We start from the raw sequence: 20,183 nt of genomic DNA, 5'->3' as shown, positions 1-20,183 counted from the left end.
CCCAGTTGACTGATTGGAGAATATCGATTTTGTGTTTGTGGTTATGTGGCTGTAGATTCCAAGCGAGTTTCATATGTAATTCAATTTTCTTCAAAGCTCACACCAATGAGATAACGATATTTTTGTACTCTTTCAATAAAAAGAAATATCCAACTGAATTTCCAAAAAAGCCACAAAATAAAAAAAAACCCCGAAACAAAAAACAAAGAAACAACATAACGAGTACATGTAATATCACTAAATTTAAATAAGATTTTCATTATATCAACAAGTTTGCTTTTATCTAAAGAAAGCAAACTAGCTTATAGTACGTTGAATCTTTTAATCTAGCGAATTAAACATATTTCAAATCTTGTCCAGATTTATTTACTACCTGAACAAACAAACTATTTGAAAAAGAAAGTATTACAATTTGAAAGCATGATTTTGACGTCAATTAATTCCATACATAAAATCATGAGAAAAGGGGCAATAATCGATGAATATACCCAGAATATTGTATTCATAGCTAAAAAGTTCATAATAATTATACCTAAAAATAATATATCAATAAATTAGAAAGAAAACATCAAAAGTGTCTAATTTGATTAGTTTTGACAAGATTCCTTAATCAAAACCAAAAGAAGGAAAAACAAAAATTCTAGAAAACAAAAGCTAGATTTATCAATTATTATTTAGTATGACGTTAAATATTGTACAATCAATAGTGAAATTTAAAATGGCTATGTATAATAAGTTCTTCACAAAATCCAATTGAATATAAGGTTTTGTCTCTGTTTATACACAAGATTGACGGATAAGCTACAAATTATTTCGAGTTCCTGATTCGTCGATCTGTTTTTACCACAAAAAATTGTGTAACTGTCAATTATACAATTGAGTAACACAACTTAGTTTTACATTTTCACCATCTAGCCTCCATCACTTTTAAAAGTTAACGACATTGCTGGTTAAGCAGGATAAGTTACACCTCATAAATATTGGCATAAATATTTTTGAATTCGTGCATTTATTTCTTGTTTAATGTACATTGTTTGTAAATTATGATATAACATGTAATTCTCCTGGTTGGAGAAGTGAATAGAATGTATTATTACGGCGATGCAAGATGTGCAACCAAATGGATAAGACCTTTACAACGAAATATATTGAACTAGTAAATGTCGTTTACAATCTGCGCACGGGCTTGTTATAATTCGTTATGATCGATTTCTTTAAGCTTCGCGCGAGCTCTCGCATAAGTCGTAATTTGTCTCGCACTTGTTGCAATCGTTTGAATGGTCGAATCAAGTCTTATAAATAATAGATAAGGACACTATTTAGACGCGACTGAATGCAATTACAATTATCGCTACGCAACATGTATATAAACATCATCTTGCAGCGGTTTTTTTGGTACTTACATGAGTAATGCGCGATTTTTTAAGGTCTTATGATAATTCGCAACTCTATGCATGCGTTTTGGAGTCGATGAACTCTTTCTAAACGTGTATCATGTACTTTTTAACGTTTAACTATCATTGCACGATTTATCAACTAGGTTTTTCGTCATCCTTATCCCCATCATACACTGAACGCTCAACCCCTTGTTGGCAAGGTCCGGTGGATCATCAACAAGACTCGTCTGCTGCGATAGGCCATAGGTCTCCTCTTTTGTTGCCTTTTCTTTACGGTACTTCTTTTGGTTTTGTACGTTGCCTTGGTTATCTTTTCGGGTGATATCTACCTTTGCTTCCAACTATATCAAGTGAAAATTGTCGAAAACGGGCGGTATTAATACCTGTTTTGACTCGCACGAGCATTCTTACAATGGTAAGTATGATCAAAGGATCGCCGACCGTCCATTTGCAATTATGCACTTTCGATAATTTGATCACTAGTGCATTCTAAACCTATCGTACCATCTTAAAGCAACACTCGCTGTAATTGTACATCAGTCGCACATAGACGTAAGGTACCCTCAACGGTCGCTTACATCGTGTAAAATTTGTACAAATACCCTCCATATGCGATTTTTAGAACACAATGTAATTTTTTCGGTCGCACATATGTCTGTTTGTTTCTTGTTTGCTGTGGGTTTTTTTTTTTTTTTTTTCTTTGATTTGTTTTTTTTTTTTTTGCTTATGCTCGTGCACATATTCTTAATAAACCTTAAGAGGGGATAGGGGCCAAAAAATTGATAAATATGACGGTAAAAACCATCTACGAGAAGTGTTCAGATTTAACTGTTGTGCTCAATTTAAATTTTTGGACTTTTTTTTTTTTTTTAAGAAGTAATTTATCTACCAGATGAAAATAGTCTTCAATTTAAAGGAAGTATCTTAGTTAAAAAAGAGAGCGAACAACTGGAGACACTATTGGAAAACTATTCAATGATTGTATGTATGTCCGTGTGTATTCTACAAAGGTACACGGAAGATATTATGAATTCAAAAATTGCTTTGCTGTCAAACAAAAGGACGAAACAACATTTTTTGATAAAGGAGATTCTGGTTCAGGAGATTTTTGATTGATAAGAAGGACAATTCTTTGAAACCTCTAGGTATTGCATTTGCATTCTTCAGGTCTAAGACAACTGTTTGTAAAATAAGGCAAATCACTGATGCTTTTAAAGTTTCCGTATATGGATATGAGGAACCAATGGATTTATCGTAGACAACTGTGCTGTATTATATTATACAGGGACAGAATAACAGAGAAGACAGAATAATTTTTAATGTGTGATAAGTTAACTATGTCTGTTATATTTTAAATTATATGTCATTCATATACGCAAACTGACTTATTTTCATTAAATAGGCATCCCCTAATCATCGCAATGATATCGATGCATGTAGCGATTTTGCAAGATGCTATTATTTTTATTTTAGTAAGCTCAGATGAAGTAGTGCTATCTCTTTTCGTCCGTTATCAATTTTACATTTTTTAACTTCTTAAAAACTAAAAGAGCAATTGTTACCATTTTGGATGTGAAGCATTTCTATGGTAGGAGGAATCTAAATTGGGAAATCATTGGCTCTACCACCCCCGAGACGCCACAGGCAAGGGCAAATATGCAAAAAGTCAAATTTTCAAAAATCTTATTCTCTACTCCGACACATGGGAGGAAAACATAACTGACTACATGGTTATCATGTCCATGAAAACCTCTACCACATTTCTGTAATTCATGACCCCTGGGTCAGGGGTTTAGGCTCTAGGGTAGGGCCAATATGGCCATATAGTAAAACTGTATGAAATCTTACAAAATTTTCTTCCTATTCCTATATATATATATATATATATATATATATATATATATATATATATATATATATATATATATATATATATATATATATATTAATAACTAAATGCATGGTTATGATATCCATGAAGTATTCTACCTAAATTTTGAAATTCAGGACCCCTGGGACTGGGATTTAGGCTCTAGGGCGGTGCCAATACGGCCATATAGTAAATATGAATAAAATCTTAGAAAATCTTCTGTAATCCCATAAATATTTAAAAACTAAATGCATTGATTCGATGTCCATGAAGTATTCTACCTTTATTGAAAAATTCATTGCTCCTGGGATAGAGGTATATGTCCTAGGGTGGGGCCAATATAGCCATATACACAGGGCGAAAGCCCATCTCTAAGCAAGCCCTTAAAGGTGGCTTAAAAGTTATACGATCTTAAAGCTAGACCTTATAGGTCCTTACTGTCCAAAATTCTTAAAGCCACCTTTAAGCCATATTTATTTCATCTTTACGCATCTTTAAGTGGCATTTACGCTCCCTTTAAGTTGTCTTTATATCATCTTTATGTCCCCTGTAAGTCAACTAGATGTGCACGCTAATTAGATTTTTCACATTTCGGGTTGGCCAATCACTTTTCGGGGGGGGGGGGGGGGTCAAAAGGTCTAACATTGAACATTTATGGGAAAAATCGTAGACTCTAATGTAAATGGTTATAAATGGTTTCAATGGTTATAAATTGAAAACGGACAAAGATAATGATATAGGGTTTTCAGAATCATATACTAACTGCTACAGGCAATATATAGGGTTTATTAGATCTGACCCCTGTGGTCATGCCCACCCCCTTAGGAATTGGAAATGACCATAATCTCATAAACTATTAGTATCCTGACCCCTAAAACATATATTTTCTTTTTCCTTGTGTGAAGGGGCATCAAATGGTATTTAAGTCATAGTCCCCGGGGCTGGTCCTGAACCCCTGAATCAGGAAGTGCACAAATAACTTGAAAAGGTTAAGATCCCCACCCCTTAACCATTATATATTCCTGTTCTTTGGGTCATGTTGTTCACCTGTAATATAGTAAGTGACCCCTGAACATCATGAAACTTAATAAAAAATGACAAGTTCTAAATCTTTTTGTCTGTTAAGTTTGACTCATGTGGGTTATCCTTACTCCCAATGATGTTCGTATGTTCGACTTTATAATCGCCCCAATAATAATTTCATCTTGTTATTTCTTTTTTCCGGGTTGTTCTTTGGTTGCTTTAGGTTTCGACTAATCGATAAACGGAGCGTGTCGTTTTCAGTCAGGTAGTTTCTACAGAGCTATGACTTGAAAATAACTTTCCGTAAGAAATAGAGAGAATCATTTACTCGCTAGATTTTATATATACTACTGAGAAAAGATCTGTATTTCTTTCAATTTGCCAATATTTGCTATTTGTCCCCGTTTTTTATTGCAACAATAGCTCTTAGCAACAGCGTATTTTAAGGAGTTTTAACATGTAGATGTGAGTCACACAACAGTGGGTTATTAGACAACTAAAAACTGTACATATCACTTCTTGGTTGAACAAGGAAGAACTACATCTCTAGCTGCAAATATCAACTTCCTTGTCTAGATGGCAATGAAGATTGTTCAAAGATTTTATGTCAGATTATCATTCGCACAGGAATATGTTATTGTCGGTGTTCTAAATGTTGATCTGGCAGGATAGAAAGAAAATATTATCATTTTATTTTAAGGTAAGGCAAACATTTAACATTCTTTGATTGCTTCATTTGAGCTTTGAATTGCGATATTTGTACCAGTATTTGTTAACATTTGTAAAATTGAAAGAAATAAGAAATGGTCGTGTTATGGTGTTAATGCTCTTTTTCAAAACCAAATTTCCAGTTACTTTGTTACCATTTAGACACAGTTATGTATATTAGACATACATGTATGAGTCAATCAATCAGACAAAATACAAAAAACCCGGATATTTTATCCCAATATATTTTTTTGAAAAATAATCCAGATTTAAAACAATTAAGTTATATTTAGGAACTCTCATATTTCGCAATGGTATATAATTAATTTCCAACAAATTGTTTTTTTTTCTATCCCCAAGCCTTATCACGTGTATTTCACGTATTTTGTGAAACCTTATTTTAATCATTATCATTGCAGGCTACATAACTACAAAACGTCAACAGTTTATACATTAATACTGCATTTACATTGTGCATAAATTAAATATCAGGACATACAATTTAATACGATGATAACGAATAACTACGATTGAAAATTAATAGTGTATATCGTAAAACGTACCGGTGAACGGCTCGCAAACAGGTTTGTGCCGTATTGTACTTCCTGTTTGTTAAAGGTACAAATGATAAAGGATCACAATGTGTTTTTAAAATGATTTAATGAGCAGGACATACTTGGTGATTTGTAAAGGTAAATGACCTACATTTTAACAAAGAAGGTATGGCTGATAATTTAAGGAATATATTACTACGTCAAGTGCAAAAATGAAATATTTTCCTGCTACTTTCTGTTTACTTGTTTTGTTCTTCTAAAAACAGTTGATAGTTATATTAGGAAATCAATGTTTGGTATTCACAGGACATACAAGACATAGAGGACATGTGTGGTAATGTGATGCTAGTTATTGCCTTTTCGGGTTTATTTTCCATGGATCATGTGTGTACTTTAGGTAAGTGATTTTTTCAATACGTCCACATTATGTGTTGTTTATGAAACTATAAAGTACATTTATATTTATATGAAACATTATTTTACTGAAACACATTACGAGTTATATTTTATAGATTAATAAAAAATGCTTCTTTCACCAAACTCCTTTGATAAAAAGAAACAGCATGCGTATAGTTTTGAAATTATAATTCTTTTCTTTTGAGTTAATTCAAAGAAACAAAAAAAAAGATAATCATTTAAATTATTAATGGCAATTTTTTCTGGAAGAATTATTTTTTTTCTCTCCAAAAAGTACTTTTGAAACATTCGAAAATATAATAAAACGGACATTACTTGATAACTTGAAACGTTTCCTAGTCTTTACTGTTGTATGATTTTAGGTGTTATTTTTTAAATTCATAAAATTATGTTTCTGTTAAAAAAAACAAACTTTGCTTCATTTGATGTTCTTTAATGTAATTTACCTTAATCAAAGCTGGACAGCAACCCTCATATAAAGTATAATAGAGAGGTGATCTGGATGGTCTAGTCTTCAGCCTTTTGGGAATGCTATAAATGTCGTTTGATTATATGTTTTGGTAATTTTTCTAAACGATCCTTTGAAAATCTCGCTCAAGTAGCAACACTATTAAGTTGACCTTTCTTAGCTTAAGAGAGTGTCCGTGGTTTTTTTAGCTACATTTAGAAACGTGTGAATACACGGATCGCAAATACAACATATATAGAAATATACAATAAAGTATTTGATTGTGTTTTGTTCCTCTTTTTTTAAACCATACGTTATTAACGCTATCATTATTATTTTTTTTTTGTTTCTCGAGATTTGAAGGATGCTGTTTAACCATATATTGAAGTACACGGTGCCAATCATTTTATTTTTAATACATAAGTACCCAAAATGTTAATTCAATTTTTTTAAAACAATTATCATTTATATTTACATCCTTTATAGATAATTTTTTTTTTAAATACCTATGGCTAATATTAAAACGTTTAGTTATTAACTAATGCATAGATACATTATTTTTTTTTCTTGAATTTGTGAAGAAAATTTAGCACTTAACAAACCTACGTGGCAAGAGCACCCCTTGCCTGAGCCTAATAGTAAAGATTTTGGCAGTGAGAATGCAGTAGATGGTTTGTATTATGATCGTAGAGCTAGGAGTGGTCAGTGTACAATCAACGCTGATGGCTATTACACAGCTGAATGGAAAGTGGACTTGGGAGGTGTAGTTAGAATCAGCTACATCAATATCCTCTACAGGACTGAAAACCAAAGTATGTTGTAGTTCATATAACGATCGAATTATATGTGTAAATGTGCTACTGTATAGCCGGTTTTTGTCTGTACACACATTTTGCGGATTTGGGTTTACAGCCTTAGGGTCTGAACGATTTTTACTTCAACCTGATTAGATAATAGTCTCAAAACACAAAGAAATATTTTTTGTCGAACTGCATTAAAATGAACACGAGTACATTATTTTTATTTCATGCAGCTAACAGATTACTGATTTTGTAACCGATTACTATCGTTCCGACCGAGTAATCGGTCAACTGATTAGAGAATCCTATCCATAAGAATATTAATAGGAGAAAAAAAATACAGTCTTTTTATGTTTAACATATAAATACCGATATAAATACATATAAAAATTAACGAGGCCGGGCCTAATTTGTTCTGCCCTAGATTTTTTAATGAAATTATTTACATGAATTTCTACTGATATAATTATTATTTTAGTATAAAAAAGGACATTTACCACACCGTTTGTTTAAGGGGTCATCTCAAAGTTTGTTAATTTTTAACAAAGGACCTTATGGGATCAATCTCTCACCAGAGGGCGTATTACGCTGCGCTACAACACCTCTGTTAACGTCTAAATGCCAAGAATCTTGGCAAAACCCATTCTCAATCATGATATTATAAATTATAGTTTTATATGTATTCAGTCTACATTTCAATGTTAAAGCCTCGCTAAAATATTGAAATAAAAAGAATGTGTATTGGTAAATCACGGTAACAAATAAAGAACTATTTCTCGGAGTAATACTCCATTACCAATGTTTTCGTGGCACTACTTTTTAGACGTTAACAGAGGTATAAGTGGAGCGAAGCAGGAACGATAACTCTGGGTAGGGATTGCTTATGGGATATGTATCAATTTTGCACATATTTTACGTTTTTTGCCCTGGGGATTTCTTTTTCTGTTCTAGATCTTAAAGGTATTGCTAAAAGGCATCAGCTGGTCAAATAAGAACAAAACCAACTTTTACCTCTTGGTTTGTTCCAGGCGTCTTATCAAAGTTGTTTTTTGTATGCTTTTTTCCCAGACTTGTCAGATAATGGCTATTTTTTATTTGACAAAGGCGGACATGGTGATCTTTATATTATTATTAAAACATTCACACATTTCTAAATAACAAATAAATATATAAAACATCACATATTGAGGGTCATTAATATAAAATACATTGTCACTGAAATATATGAATTAAGCTATATTTAGGCGGGTTAAAAAACGTGACAGAGGGCTAGGCTTGCTCAACCCTTTTCACGTTTTCGAACCCAGCCCAAATATACAATGTAGCTTATACTTCGAGACCTTTATGTTCATTCCACATTTTACGCATCAAACAAGCTATTTTCAACGACTTTTGCTGAATATCTGCAGTTGAAACTATCACGCCATGGCGTCAAAAAGCAAAAAGATGACATCACAATACAAATTAAACGCTGTGCGAAAGCATGCGTACTCGATTTGTACTCGGCCTCGTTAAGCTCGCCTGAACGAAAAATTCAGATGATATTTTTATCATGTGTTGTCCGTCGAACGTTCGTATGTTTGTCAACTTGGAAGTTAACTTTTCACATAGTTTTCTTTTCTAAAACCCCTGGGTCTAATTTAACCGAGATTCTAAGTATCGTTATGGGAAAAGTACCCTAAAGTGTTAAAATAAAAGGTAATACTTTTTTAAAAAGAGAGATAATTACAGAACTGAAAAAGTAGGATGGTTGTGTTGAAAATCACCTTCTCAAGAACAGGTGCACAAAAATGGCAATACTTACAAAAAACTTGGATAAATAGTGCATTTTATAAATTTCTAACACCATGTTCCCGGACCAATACCACGGCATTAAGAGGGGTACAGATCCCAAAATAGAAGTATATAGGAAAGAAATACAATTTTACATTTATTTTATTTTCTATGAATAAGCATTCTCATCGTAGTGTTTTTATGTTTTTGCTCGGGTTCGTTGTACAAGGAACATAGTCGAGCATTCTGGAATAAATTGATGTCTGAACCACATATTTATGTTTTCTTCGGTTTATCAACATGGCCCACATCGGTAAAATTGGTGAATTCAACGAAAACACGGAATGCTTCGCGAACTACGTTGAGAATCTTGGGCAGTTCTTTGTGGCAAACGAAGTAAAGAATGAGAAAAAGGTAGCCGTATTTTTGTCAATTATTGATCCAACTACATATGGTGTATTGAAAAATTTAGTACAACCGGATTTACCAAAAGAAAAACGGTACAAGGATTTGGTGAAAGTTTTGTTGGGGCACTATATGCCTAAACCGTTGGTTATATCAGAGAGGTTTAAGTTCAATAAGCGGAACCAAAAAGAGGGTGAAAGTGTGAACTCGTATGTGGTTGAACTAAAGAGACAATCTACCCATTGTGAATTTGGTGCATTTCTACCAGAAGCCATCAGGGATAGTCTTGTTTGTGGACTACGGTCAGAGACAACACAGAAAAAGTTGTAATTAGAGGCAAATCTGGATTTTGACAAAGCAGTTCAAATACCCCATGCGGTGGAAACCGCGGAAAAAAGACACTCTGACCTTTTTGAGTTCAGAAACAGCATTGCATAATGTGGAAGCCACAAAATCGGTGAGGAAATCGGAAAACCGTAAGAAATTTCAAAGGAAACATGCAGCGGAATGTTTCAGATGCGGCAATAATCACTATCCCAGTGAGTGCAGATTCAAAGAAAGCAAGTGCTTCAAGTGTCAGAAACGGCGCCATATTTCTTGGAAGTGTCCAACTAGGAAAAAACCTGATAAACCAGCTTTCTTTGTGGACAGAGAAGATGGCAATACATCTGATTCTGAGGACAGTATTTGTTCCATCTTCTGCACCAACTGACAGCAGTAAAAAGAAGTTTACAGTGAAGATAACTGTGGGACGTGAAAATGTTGACTTCTTAGTAGACTTCTAAGTAGATACCGGTAGTGTTCGTACCATCATTGGTGAGTCTGTCTGTGCTTATGAACCAATTATAGGACTTTCAGCTCACAAAAACAGACACTTTATTACGCTCATATACTGGTGATAACATTGGACTCCTCGGAGAATGTTGGGTTTGACAAGCTACCGCTGTTAATTGCAGAGGGACAGTGCCCAAACCTATTGGGAAGAGATTGGCTTTCTAAGATCAAGCTAAATTGGCAGGAAGTTCTTGGAATTTCCTCGATTGAAGTAGAAGTTCTAAGGTTAAAATACAGTGATTTTTCGAGCCAAACAGTGAACTAATAAGACATTTCAAGGCCTAGATTAGATTTAAAGAGGATAGGCAAGCAATCATCTGCAAAGCTCGGACAGTGTCTTATGCTATTAAGGAATAGGTGGAAATGTAATTGAGAAAATTGGTGGAATGAGGGGTTTTAAAATCAGTGAAGCACATTTCCCGGGCAGCACCTATTGTAGTTGTTCCCAAGGCAGACAAATCTGTACGGATATGTAGGGACTACAAAATGACAGTTAATCGCGTCATTAGCGAAGAATAGTACCCGTTGCCAAATACAGATGACATTTTCGCCAGCCTTGCCGGTGGACAAAAGTTTAGTAAGTTAGATCTTAGCCAGGCTTACTCTCAGCTAGAGTTAGACGAGGATTCTGAAGAATGTTTAACTATCAATACTCACCTTCGACTATTCCAATATTCGAGGCTGCCATATGGAGTGAGTTTTGCCAGTGCAATTTTCTAGTCGGTAATGGATCAGGTGCTGCTGGGTTTGGAGAATGTAGTATGTCGAATAGATGATATTCTCGTTACTGCAACGGATGACGCAACCCATCTTAACACTCTCCGTGAAGTGTATCAAAGTCTGCGAAAATATAACATTAAGTTGAAAGCAGAGAAGTGCGAGTTTCTTGCTGACAAAGAGGTCCATATGGGATTCTTGTTAGATTGTAATGGAGTGCACCCAACAGAAGAGAAGGTTAAAGCCATTAACAATGCACCCAAACCCACAGGAGTTAAAGAGTTAAAAGCATATCTGGGATTGTTAAATTACTATGGTGATTTTTTTCCAAACTTGGGTACAGAGTTACAGCCTCTTCACCAGGTATTGAAAAACAGGAACCATGTAATTGGACTACTAAGTGTAAAGAGAGTTTTAATAACAGCAAGAAAATGATTACTGAAAGCAAGTTTTTAGTCTTTACCGATCAAGCAAAACCTGTGCGTTTATCCTGTGATTCTTCTTTATATGGAGTTGGGGCAGTTATATCGCATATTATGTAGGATGGCTCAGAAAGACCGATAGCTATTCATCCCGAACCTTAAGTGAAACAGAGAGGCGTTATGCCCAAATTGAGAAGGAAGCTATATCGATATTGGAGTAGAAAAGTTCCACAAGTACCCTTTCGGACGCAAGTTTACATTGATGACTGATCACAAGTCTCTGTTGTCCATCCTTGGAGCCAAGAAAGGATTCCCTCCCTTAGCAGCAGCAAGAATGCAACGCTGGGCATTAATCTTGGCCGAATGTCAGTATGACATTCAGTACAAATCTTCTGAACGGCATGGAAACTGTGATTCTCTCTCGCGATTGCCACTGCCGGACGGTTCAGAAGAAGAGGAGACTTTTGAATGAGTATTTTGTCTGGATCTAGGCTTGCCGGTTTCGAGTCAACACATAGCCACAGCTACAAAAGTAGACTCGATTTTGTCGAGGGTATTAGATTTTATTTTGAATGGATGGCCAGCCCATGTAACTGATACAGATCTGCAGTTTTTCTTTGATAGGAGGATTAAACTTACCTTGGAACAGGTAGTGATTCTGTGATGTATGCGTGTTGTAATCCCTGAAAAGTTGCGAAATCGGAGCTACATGAAATGCACTTAGGCATGTCGCGCACAACATCTTTGGCTCGTGGATATCTGTGGTTGCCTTATCTAGACCGGGACATTGAAGACATGATTTAAAGATGTTCAGCTTGTGCATCAACTAGAAGAACTCCTAAGGAGAGTCCTTTGCATCCGTGGATATGGGCCTCACGACCAGGTCAGCGAGTGCATATAGATTTTGCAGAATACTAGGGACAGTCCTTTCTTGCTATAGTGGACAGTATTCTAAGTGGCTGGAAGTAATACCTGTTAAGTCAACCACAGGTAGCAAACAATAGAACAATTGCGGATATGGTTTGCTTCAGCTGGGATACCGGTTGAGATATCGTGTCAGACCTCACAGCACTACTGGGACAACTCCGGCGTAGCTGTTCCTCAAGCGCCAGCTGCGTACCAGATTAAGTTGCATCAAACCTAATATACGAGAGTATATAGAGGGAAAACAACAGAAGATGAAGGAACAGCATGATGGGAAAAACTCCAAGATGAGAGAATTTCAGAAGAAGGAACAGGTTCAGGGGAAAACGACTGTTCCAGTACAAAAATGGAAATTGGTATCTGGGGTAATTCACAGACGATTAGGACCGTTGACCTATCTTGCGAGAGTTGGAAAGAGAATTTGGTATTGTCATGCTGATCATCTTCTTATGTCGTTGGCCATTTTATTGGAGCGGGACGCTACACTACAACCGCTGGATTTGACATCTGCATCAATGACGAAACCTGTACCGCATGACATACCGGTGCCTTTAGCGTCTTCCGGACAACCTCGGGAGAAACCTGGAGAACCAAATCTGGAGAACGTCACGGACAAATTGGAGAAACCGTATGCGGAACGAGGAAAACCAGCCCAACGAGCGCCGATATCCCGTCCGCATTAGAAAGCCTACCATAAAATTGGACTTGTAAATTTTCTGTTTTTGGTTTGTGTATTGCCGGAGCTATGACATTATTAAGTGTTAAAGTATGGTAGAGGATCATTTGTTGAAACTGTAGTTTTTGTTCAATTTTATAAAATTTGTGTCTACCTTTATATTTTGTTCATTTTCCTTTCTCCTCTTTTGAGTAAAAAGGGAGGAGTGTAGTGTTTTTATGTTTTTGCTCGGGTTCGGGGTACGAGGAATATAGTCGAGCATTCTAGAATAAATGGATGTCTGAATCACATGTTTATTTTTTTTTTCGGTTGGATATACTACACTCATATCTTCGTATCATCATATCAAGGTTATTTTGACATTTTATTTTACTTTTTATAATAATCTAAAGTTCATTTCACAGTTTTGTGATCTTTAATACGGTTAAGCCTTGGATAATAAGATTGGTCAGTTGATGCATCTTTGATCTTAGGATATGACTTTAAAATAGTAGGTTTATTTTTGTATGTACTGTTAAACTATCAAAATTTATAATAACTGTAAGTTTAAAAATATTTTTAAATAGTTCGATATTAAAACATTTGGCAAAGAAATGATACGAGAGCTATTGATCAGATGAGCGATGTCACCAATAGGCCTCTTGTTTATTGATTACGAGTAATTGGAACACTTTATGGGTGTAAGCAGTTTTCTTTTTTATCAGGCTTAAACACTTTGGGAGTTGTATGAAAAAGTACGCTTCAAAAACTACATGTTTGTCGACAAATTCTGCACAAAAAGGACTTTAACTTGGTGATTTAATATTTTTTGTCGATTATTCCAAAGTTGTCAAAATAGCTATAAGTTATATCCCCGCCAAAAAAACCCCAACAATACGGTTATTGAATTTGATCGGTTTATGGAAGGCATATGCATAAGACATTATAATGGGATTCTTGAATAGATTGGGAATGAATATATATTATGAATAAGAATATGTTTATATTGATATATCATCATGTATTTGTTGCGTTTTTAATGTACAATTAACATTCTCTACTCAATAATACGATGTAGTAAAATTTAGGTATCTCTTTAATGATATAGCTACTACATGAGTTAATGTAGTAAGCCTTTCCAAATCTAACATTGAATTGAAATGTTTTTTGTTTTTTCAATCTTATATTTATCTGCACTTTCCAAAGAAAGTTCGGGTACATTGTTGTTACCCTGTTTCGTCCGTCCATTTGTCTGTCATGCTTTACTTTCTTAAACTGCTTTACATTATATACACCAGCGAACTAAACTCTTGCAGGTGGATCTGGGGAGTCATGTTGTTTTGTAAAAAGTTTTCAAAAATGTTTTTGTAGTCCTCGGGGTCAAAAATAAGTGAAAAATAACGGGTTTTTTTTTCACAAGAATAAACTGGTACTTCGACATCTTACCAGTAGGAAATCATGAAATATGTCTTGAATATCATATCAATGCGCAATAAGGTTTTGGAAATGTTTCGGGAATTTCAATTTTGTCCCGGGGGTAAAAAAATTCTAAAAGATGATGTTTTATTTGTTGTTGTTTTCTTTTTTATATTGAAAGTCTGGATTCAAAAACATAAATATTAATTGCAGTAACAAAATTATCTACTATAATATAATTGGTGGTGTCATGTTAATGTGTAATAGGCCTTTAGAATTGTTTATCAGGGAGGTCCGTTGGCAACAAAAAACTTTGCCCCCCCAAAAAAAAGAAAAAGAAAAAAAAGTATGGTTACCAAAAACTTCTGTTACAATGTCTGCAGTAGCTATGTCATCTCATGTGATGTAGTCTGTATGGTGTATGTCATCTACATACGTAATATGAAGCTATTTTCAAACTAGCAGAAAAGACTTCTAACAGATATTAAAGCAAGAACATGTCTTCAAAAACGCCTGAAAAAGCGACGTCAACTGACCGCACGGAACAGTGGGCCATCATGAAATTGTGTCGACTGAAGCAAGTCACCGATAGAAATAATATATAAGGTGGAGTAAACAGGAAAACATCGAAATATTTCGAGTTTACTTATTCACAAGTGGCACATGCGATATTTTGATGAAGTATGCGATTGTACCCTCTGACCAAACGGTGAATGTGGCATATTACTCTAATGTAAACCCAGGACTACGACGTTATAGAAACGTTGTTATAACTCAACGTGAGACTGGACCATGCGACCTGTGTAGGCAATGGATATATAATGATAACTTCAAAACAAAAACGTACGTTGCTCTTATTTTTATTCATATACATTATTATACACTGTATTAAGATTTTATGATACTTTCTTGATAAATAACGTCGTTATTTTGAATAAAATTACGTGTCCACGAACTTTTGGGACAACCCTCGTATAATGTCATTTTTATAAATGTCTATATTTTTAAAACGATTGATTGATTTATCAGTCAAAATGACTTAAATAGAATTGATTGGCAATTCTGTAATTGTTGAGATACCTAGTATTACATTTAATGTATGTATAGTTATACATGCACATTGTTAATAAACAGGACTGAACTTTCATGATTTCATGAGTAACATTTTTTTACCATTCTGTGTTCATGTAAATACCACATCTCGTGATAAAAATATTTAGCAAAATAAAAAAAAATCATTAACTCATTACTTTTTTTTCTATTACTGGCTTTGATGATGAGGTATTGGGTTTCTTTAAAAAAAAGTTGCCTTTATTCTCTCTAGAAATGCATCTAACCCACAAATTCTAGGGATCGCGAAGGGTAAAGGAACAATTTTCTCATTCCCTAGCATAAATCATATAAACACTATACGTGTTCTCACTCTAATACCTAAATTTAATACAAAAATCCACACGGACAATACAGGTTAACTCAATACTGACAAATGCAGTTTAACTTCTGGATTTGAAATGACAGAACTTGTACGAATACAATATAGAAATGAACGATGACAAGCTTATCTAAATATTAAAAAAAATGATGATGCAGTATGCAACATAATGGGGGTCACTTATTTAGAAAGTGAAAATAATACTTAGGTATGCTGGTGTCTCTCAATATTGCGCTACTACATTTATTATTGGTCACTATCATAATGATAACCTAATTAATGAATTTCTTTCACTGATCATCACAAAATATACGTTTATGCATGTTAATGAAGCCGGTTTAAACTTAAGTTTTCACCATGAAGTTGTAGTGGTATTGCTAGTCAGGTTCGTGCTCTATGTGTTCCTGATCTTTACTTTATAAGTTATAAACCACAAGTGGATTTTCGTTCAGAGGAAATTTTTTTAATAAAGAATAAATAAAAACTCTCTGTACATGCATCCCTTAAGGAGAGGGGGTATTTATACTCAGTTTACAGTGTCGATGTTGTTGAATTCGTGTTTTATCTTTATAACACATAATCAACAATTTATATCGTTCTATATAAATGAATATTAGAATGATAACGCTTTTAAAAATATTCTAATTTAAGACATGCAAAACGTGATTCTCATTTGTAAACAAAAGTACTTCAATCGTGTTTTTAATGCTAGGTTTTCCCGAAATAATGCGCAGTGGCGTTACAAATAGCGGATTACATTTATATTTATCAGCTGTTTAGCAAAGTTTAGAGACAAATAACTAAAGACAGGTTTTTTTATGTGCTTAGAGTTTGTGAAACGTATAATTATAAGAAGCATGATGTGTATTTTAACTAAAACTCATGTCCACAGTTTTACCCCAAATACGCCACATATACCTTGGTTGGATATACATGTATATACTTCTTTAAAAAAATAATATTATAGGCGAACTAATTAGAAAACTGTGCTTTACTTTTTTCATTCAAAATGGTATTAATATTATTCCATGTTGTTTTTCTACACTTTATATGAAACATGTAACGAATCTTACCTTAGGAGATGTAGTTTCACCACTTTAAATAATCAGTACATAATATTCTATCAAATTTAGATCCAGGTCCATTTGTCAACAGAATGGCAGGCTTCTCTCTCTACATTTCAAATACAACATCAAAAGACCAAGGGCATCTTTGTTACAAAGACCAATCATTGGGTCACCCGTCAGTTGACCAGGAAATCTACTGTTTAATATACGGACGTTATGTCATTTACTATAATGAACGTGTTGATTATGGCAATCCTAGTTATCTGTCACAGTTTGCCTACAATGAACTATGTGAGGTAGAAGTATATGGTAAGTATACACGCAATGCTATGTTATATTTTGTTTTAAGTTTGAAGTTACTTTTTGTATTAAGTTGTTTATTTTTCGTTCACAATTTGATTTTAAAAGGATGTCGCGGAAGCTTTAGTGATGGTTGTTCGTATGCATGCCCAAAGAACTGTCTGAATAGGAATTGTGATGCATATACAGGTTACTGTCATAAATGCCCCCAAGGATATCACGGTCTTTATTGCCAAAACGGTTTGTATTTTCTTAATTATTTTGTAAAGCTTTTTAGATGGATTAGATATATAAAACTGGACGTTTTATGACGGTGATGAAAAGTATTCTGTTTTCTAAGAAACTAAGATACTAAAAAATGTTGTGTTGCTATCTATGCAGTCTTTAATCCTGAAGTGCTTATACTGCTAGTATAACCAAAGACAGCGAAATAATATGATGAAGAAGGAGTTACTAATATTAATAATCATACAGGATTGTGACAGTTATTAATGACAATACTTTATAAATTTAGATAAAAATTCCCTTTAAATGAGCTAAATAAACAGTATATAGTATACCCTAAAGTATAATATATAATTTTCTTAACTTTTATGTGGTAGCTTATCAGTATGCACGCAATATCATAACACAAGTTCACAATAAACATTTGCCACACAAAAACATAAACATGTAGGGAAATACAGTTGTTACAAAGTTAACAGATGTATGAAATATCTATATATATGAACAGTTTCAATATATTTTAGGTACTAATAATATATATTTAACGATATGAAAAAAATGTTTGAATTGTGCATTTATATACCACGATAAGTTCATTTCGAATTTTCCCTCACTAATAAAATAGAAGTGTGGTGTGTTATATTTGGACCAGTAAATAAAAAAAATACAAACTTTTAATTAAGAAAATATCATGATTAACACTTACGACGTGCAGGGCAGACTCCTCTATGATAAATCTTGCTTCTAAAGAGACATAAAACACGTGAAGCAGGCTCGGAGGCACATAATGATGCTTTCGCAAAACGGTTGTATATCAAAAAGGAGAAATACAAAAACTGGACAAATTCAAAAATTATTCATGAGACAGAACACTGCCATTGCAAAATCTTTCGGGATATTTCTTTTTAATAAACTGTGGAAAAATTTAATAAAAACAATTGAAGTATACAAAATTTACGAAGTCAATGATTTGCAATTCAGGTGATATATGTACATGTTATGGAAAACATTCTACTTAAAGTGCAGTTGAAAAATATTCTTATTTTTTTTAATTTATATCTTTATTTCTGATCAATTTTTGCTCAAACTTTCAAAGCTTATAGACTTTAGAAAACATTATGCACAACATTTCACATATAATAAAATTTTCTTCTTTGTACGAGTTATTTCCATTAAGAAATGTTTAAAAGGCATTTAAGTTCAAGATAAAACTACCGGTTTTTGTCCACGCTGGTTGTAAATGAGTTAAATTCCCAGGTAGTTCACGGAAGTCCACGTGTTTATTCTGATCACAATGCAAGCGCCGATGTGACGTAGTCAACATCGACACGTCTTCAGACGACTTAGGAATTTCATAATTTCGCCAGATAGAAAGTTGAAGTTTTTCTTTCAGTGCACCTTTCTTGATACAATACAATCAAACCCAATAATTAATCATAATCATTTTAGCATATGTTTGTTAATTACCAAAATTTAATATCTCGTAAAATCTTATGAATAAGGGGCGGGGTATATGCAATTTGTTTCTAATCACACGTGGTAGAACTCTGATATATTCCTTGACATTTCTGCAGTAAATTGAAATAGATAATATGTAAATATTCACGATGGAAAATGGATTGTTATCCATACAGGACCTACAAGTATTAAACTACATTGTCCAGAGAGTTTGTATTATGACTCCGTATATCTTTTTTTTTTCATGCCTATTCTTCCTCATGTGAGCGATGTGGTCCATGGGCCTCTTATTCAAACTTAAGGTGGGATAACACATCATCATCATAAAATGTCTGAACTCTGATCGAAACGACATGTCGTTTTATCAAAAGGGTTTTATTGAAGGCAATATGTGACTAACATAATGGCCGAGTGGATACAGTGTCAGCCCTGTTTTCCGTGCATCTCGAGTTTGAATCTAGGGGTTTTTGTTATTACCTATTGCATATGTTAGATATTCATTGTTTATCCCAAAAAATCAATTTCCTTGCGATTATTCAAAATATTATTTATAGATTCAATGTATATTTATGGTGTCTTTCATAAACAAGTAAGTAGCTGCTAATTTGAGTGCCTTTTTCAAGGTGTGTTATTTAACCTTAAAGGTCATGTCACAAAACTCGTTGCAAGTTTCAATAAATTCCCAGTCACAATATTCAAATTAAATCCAATTCGCCCCCAAAGCTTTCTAATTTAACGTTTATTATTTCAGCAGTGTACCTTGAAGAGAATATATGCGATATGTTAAGCGTATTGCAGTATTATATTTGCTTCAAGGGCATATTTCACCTTTACGGGTCTATTTAGAGAGTCAATTTTAGAGCATACAACAGTATGAACTGTAGTCTGGACAGCGTGTGTTCTCTCGATGGTAAAAACATAGATCATGCTTCATACAGACAGTATTTGTAGTTTATGAATGCGCAGTGATCTTAATTTTTTTTCTATCCTTAAAAAGTCGAGATCAAAGACACAAGTGAATCCTATACTTATTTGTTTGAATTTTAGGTTGTCTTTTTTTTTACAGTATGGTTCTAGTTTCACGAGAAAAAAAAAGAAAAATATGGGTTGTGAACTAACACGAAATTTTTTGCAAACGGTTACGCAACGTGCTTTTCAATGGTTCACGTTTTATAAATTATTAATTCAAACGTCCAAGATCTTAAAGACGTATGGCTATGCGTGAAATGCATTTAAACGAGGAACCATGTTTTTGTCCGTGACTTATATAAATTTTTTGTCTTTTTCTATGAAGGAATGATTCATGTCATTAATTTTTTTAGGTCTAAAATATTACAT

At 33.8% G+C, this 20,183-nt stretch overlaps 1 protein-coding gene across 1 annotated transcript in view; it reads left to right on the top strand.

The window, feature by feature from the left end:
- The first annotated feature begins 5,694 nt into the window (after positions 1 to 5,694).
- Positions 5,695 to 20,183, top strand: part of LOC128174316 (uncharacterized) — a 147,842-nt gene continuing 133,353 nt past the window's right edge. The window contains exons 1-5 of the mRNA XM_052839891.1: positions 5,695 to 5,718; positions 5,859 to 5,949; positions 6,999 to 7,229; positions 16,929 to 17,171; positions 17,271 to 17,402. Of these exons, the coding sequence (XP_052695851.1) occupies positions 5,695 to 5,718; positions 5,859 to 5,949; positions 6,999 to 7,229; positions 16,929 to 17,171; positions 17,271 to 17,402 (721 nt within the window). The remainder of the gene's footprint in view (positions 5,719 to 5,858; positions 5,950 to 6,998; positions 7,230 to 16,928; positions 17,172 to 17,270; positions 17,403 to 20,183) is intronic.

The sequence above is a fragment of the Crassostrea angulata genome, chromosome 2 (genome assembly GCF_025612915.1).
Source record: "Crassostrea angulata isolate pt1a10 chromosome 2, ASM2561291v2, whole genome shotgun sequence".
Lineage (NCBI taxonomy): Eukaryota > Metazoa > Mollusca > Bivalvia > Ostreida > Ostreidae > Magallana > Magallana angulata.
The sequence above is the reverse complement of the archived record's forward strand: the minus strand, read 5'-3'. Positions and strand labels throughout refer to the sequence as shown.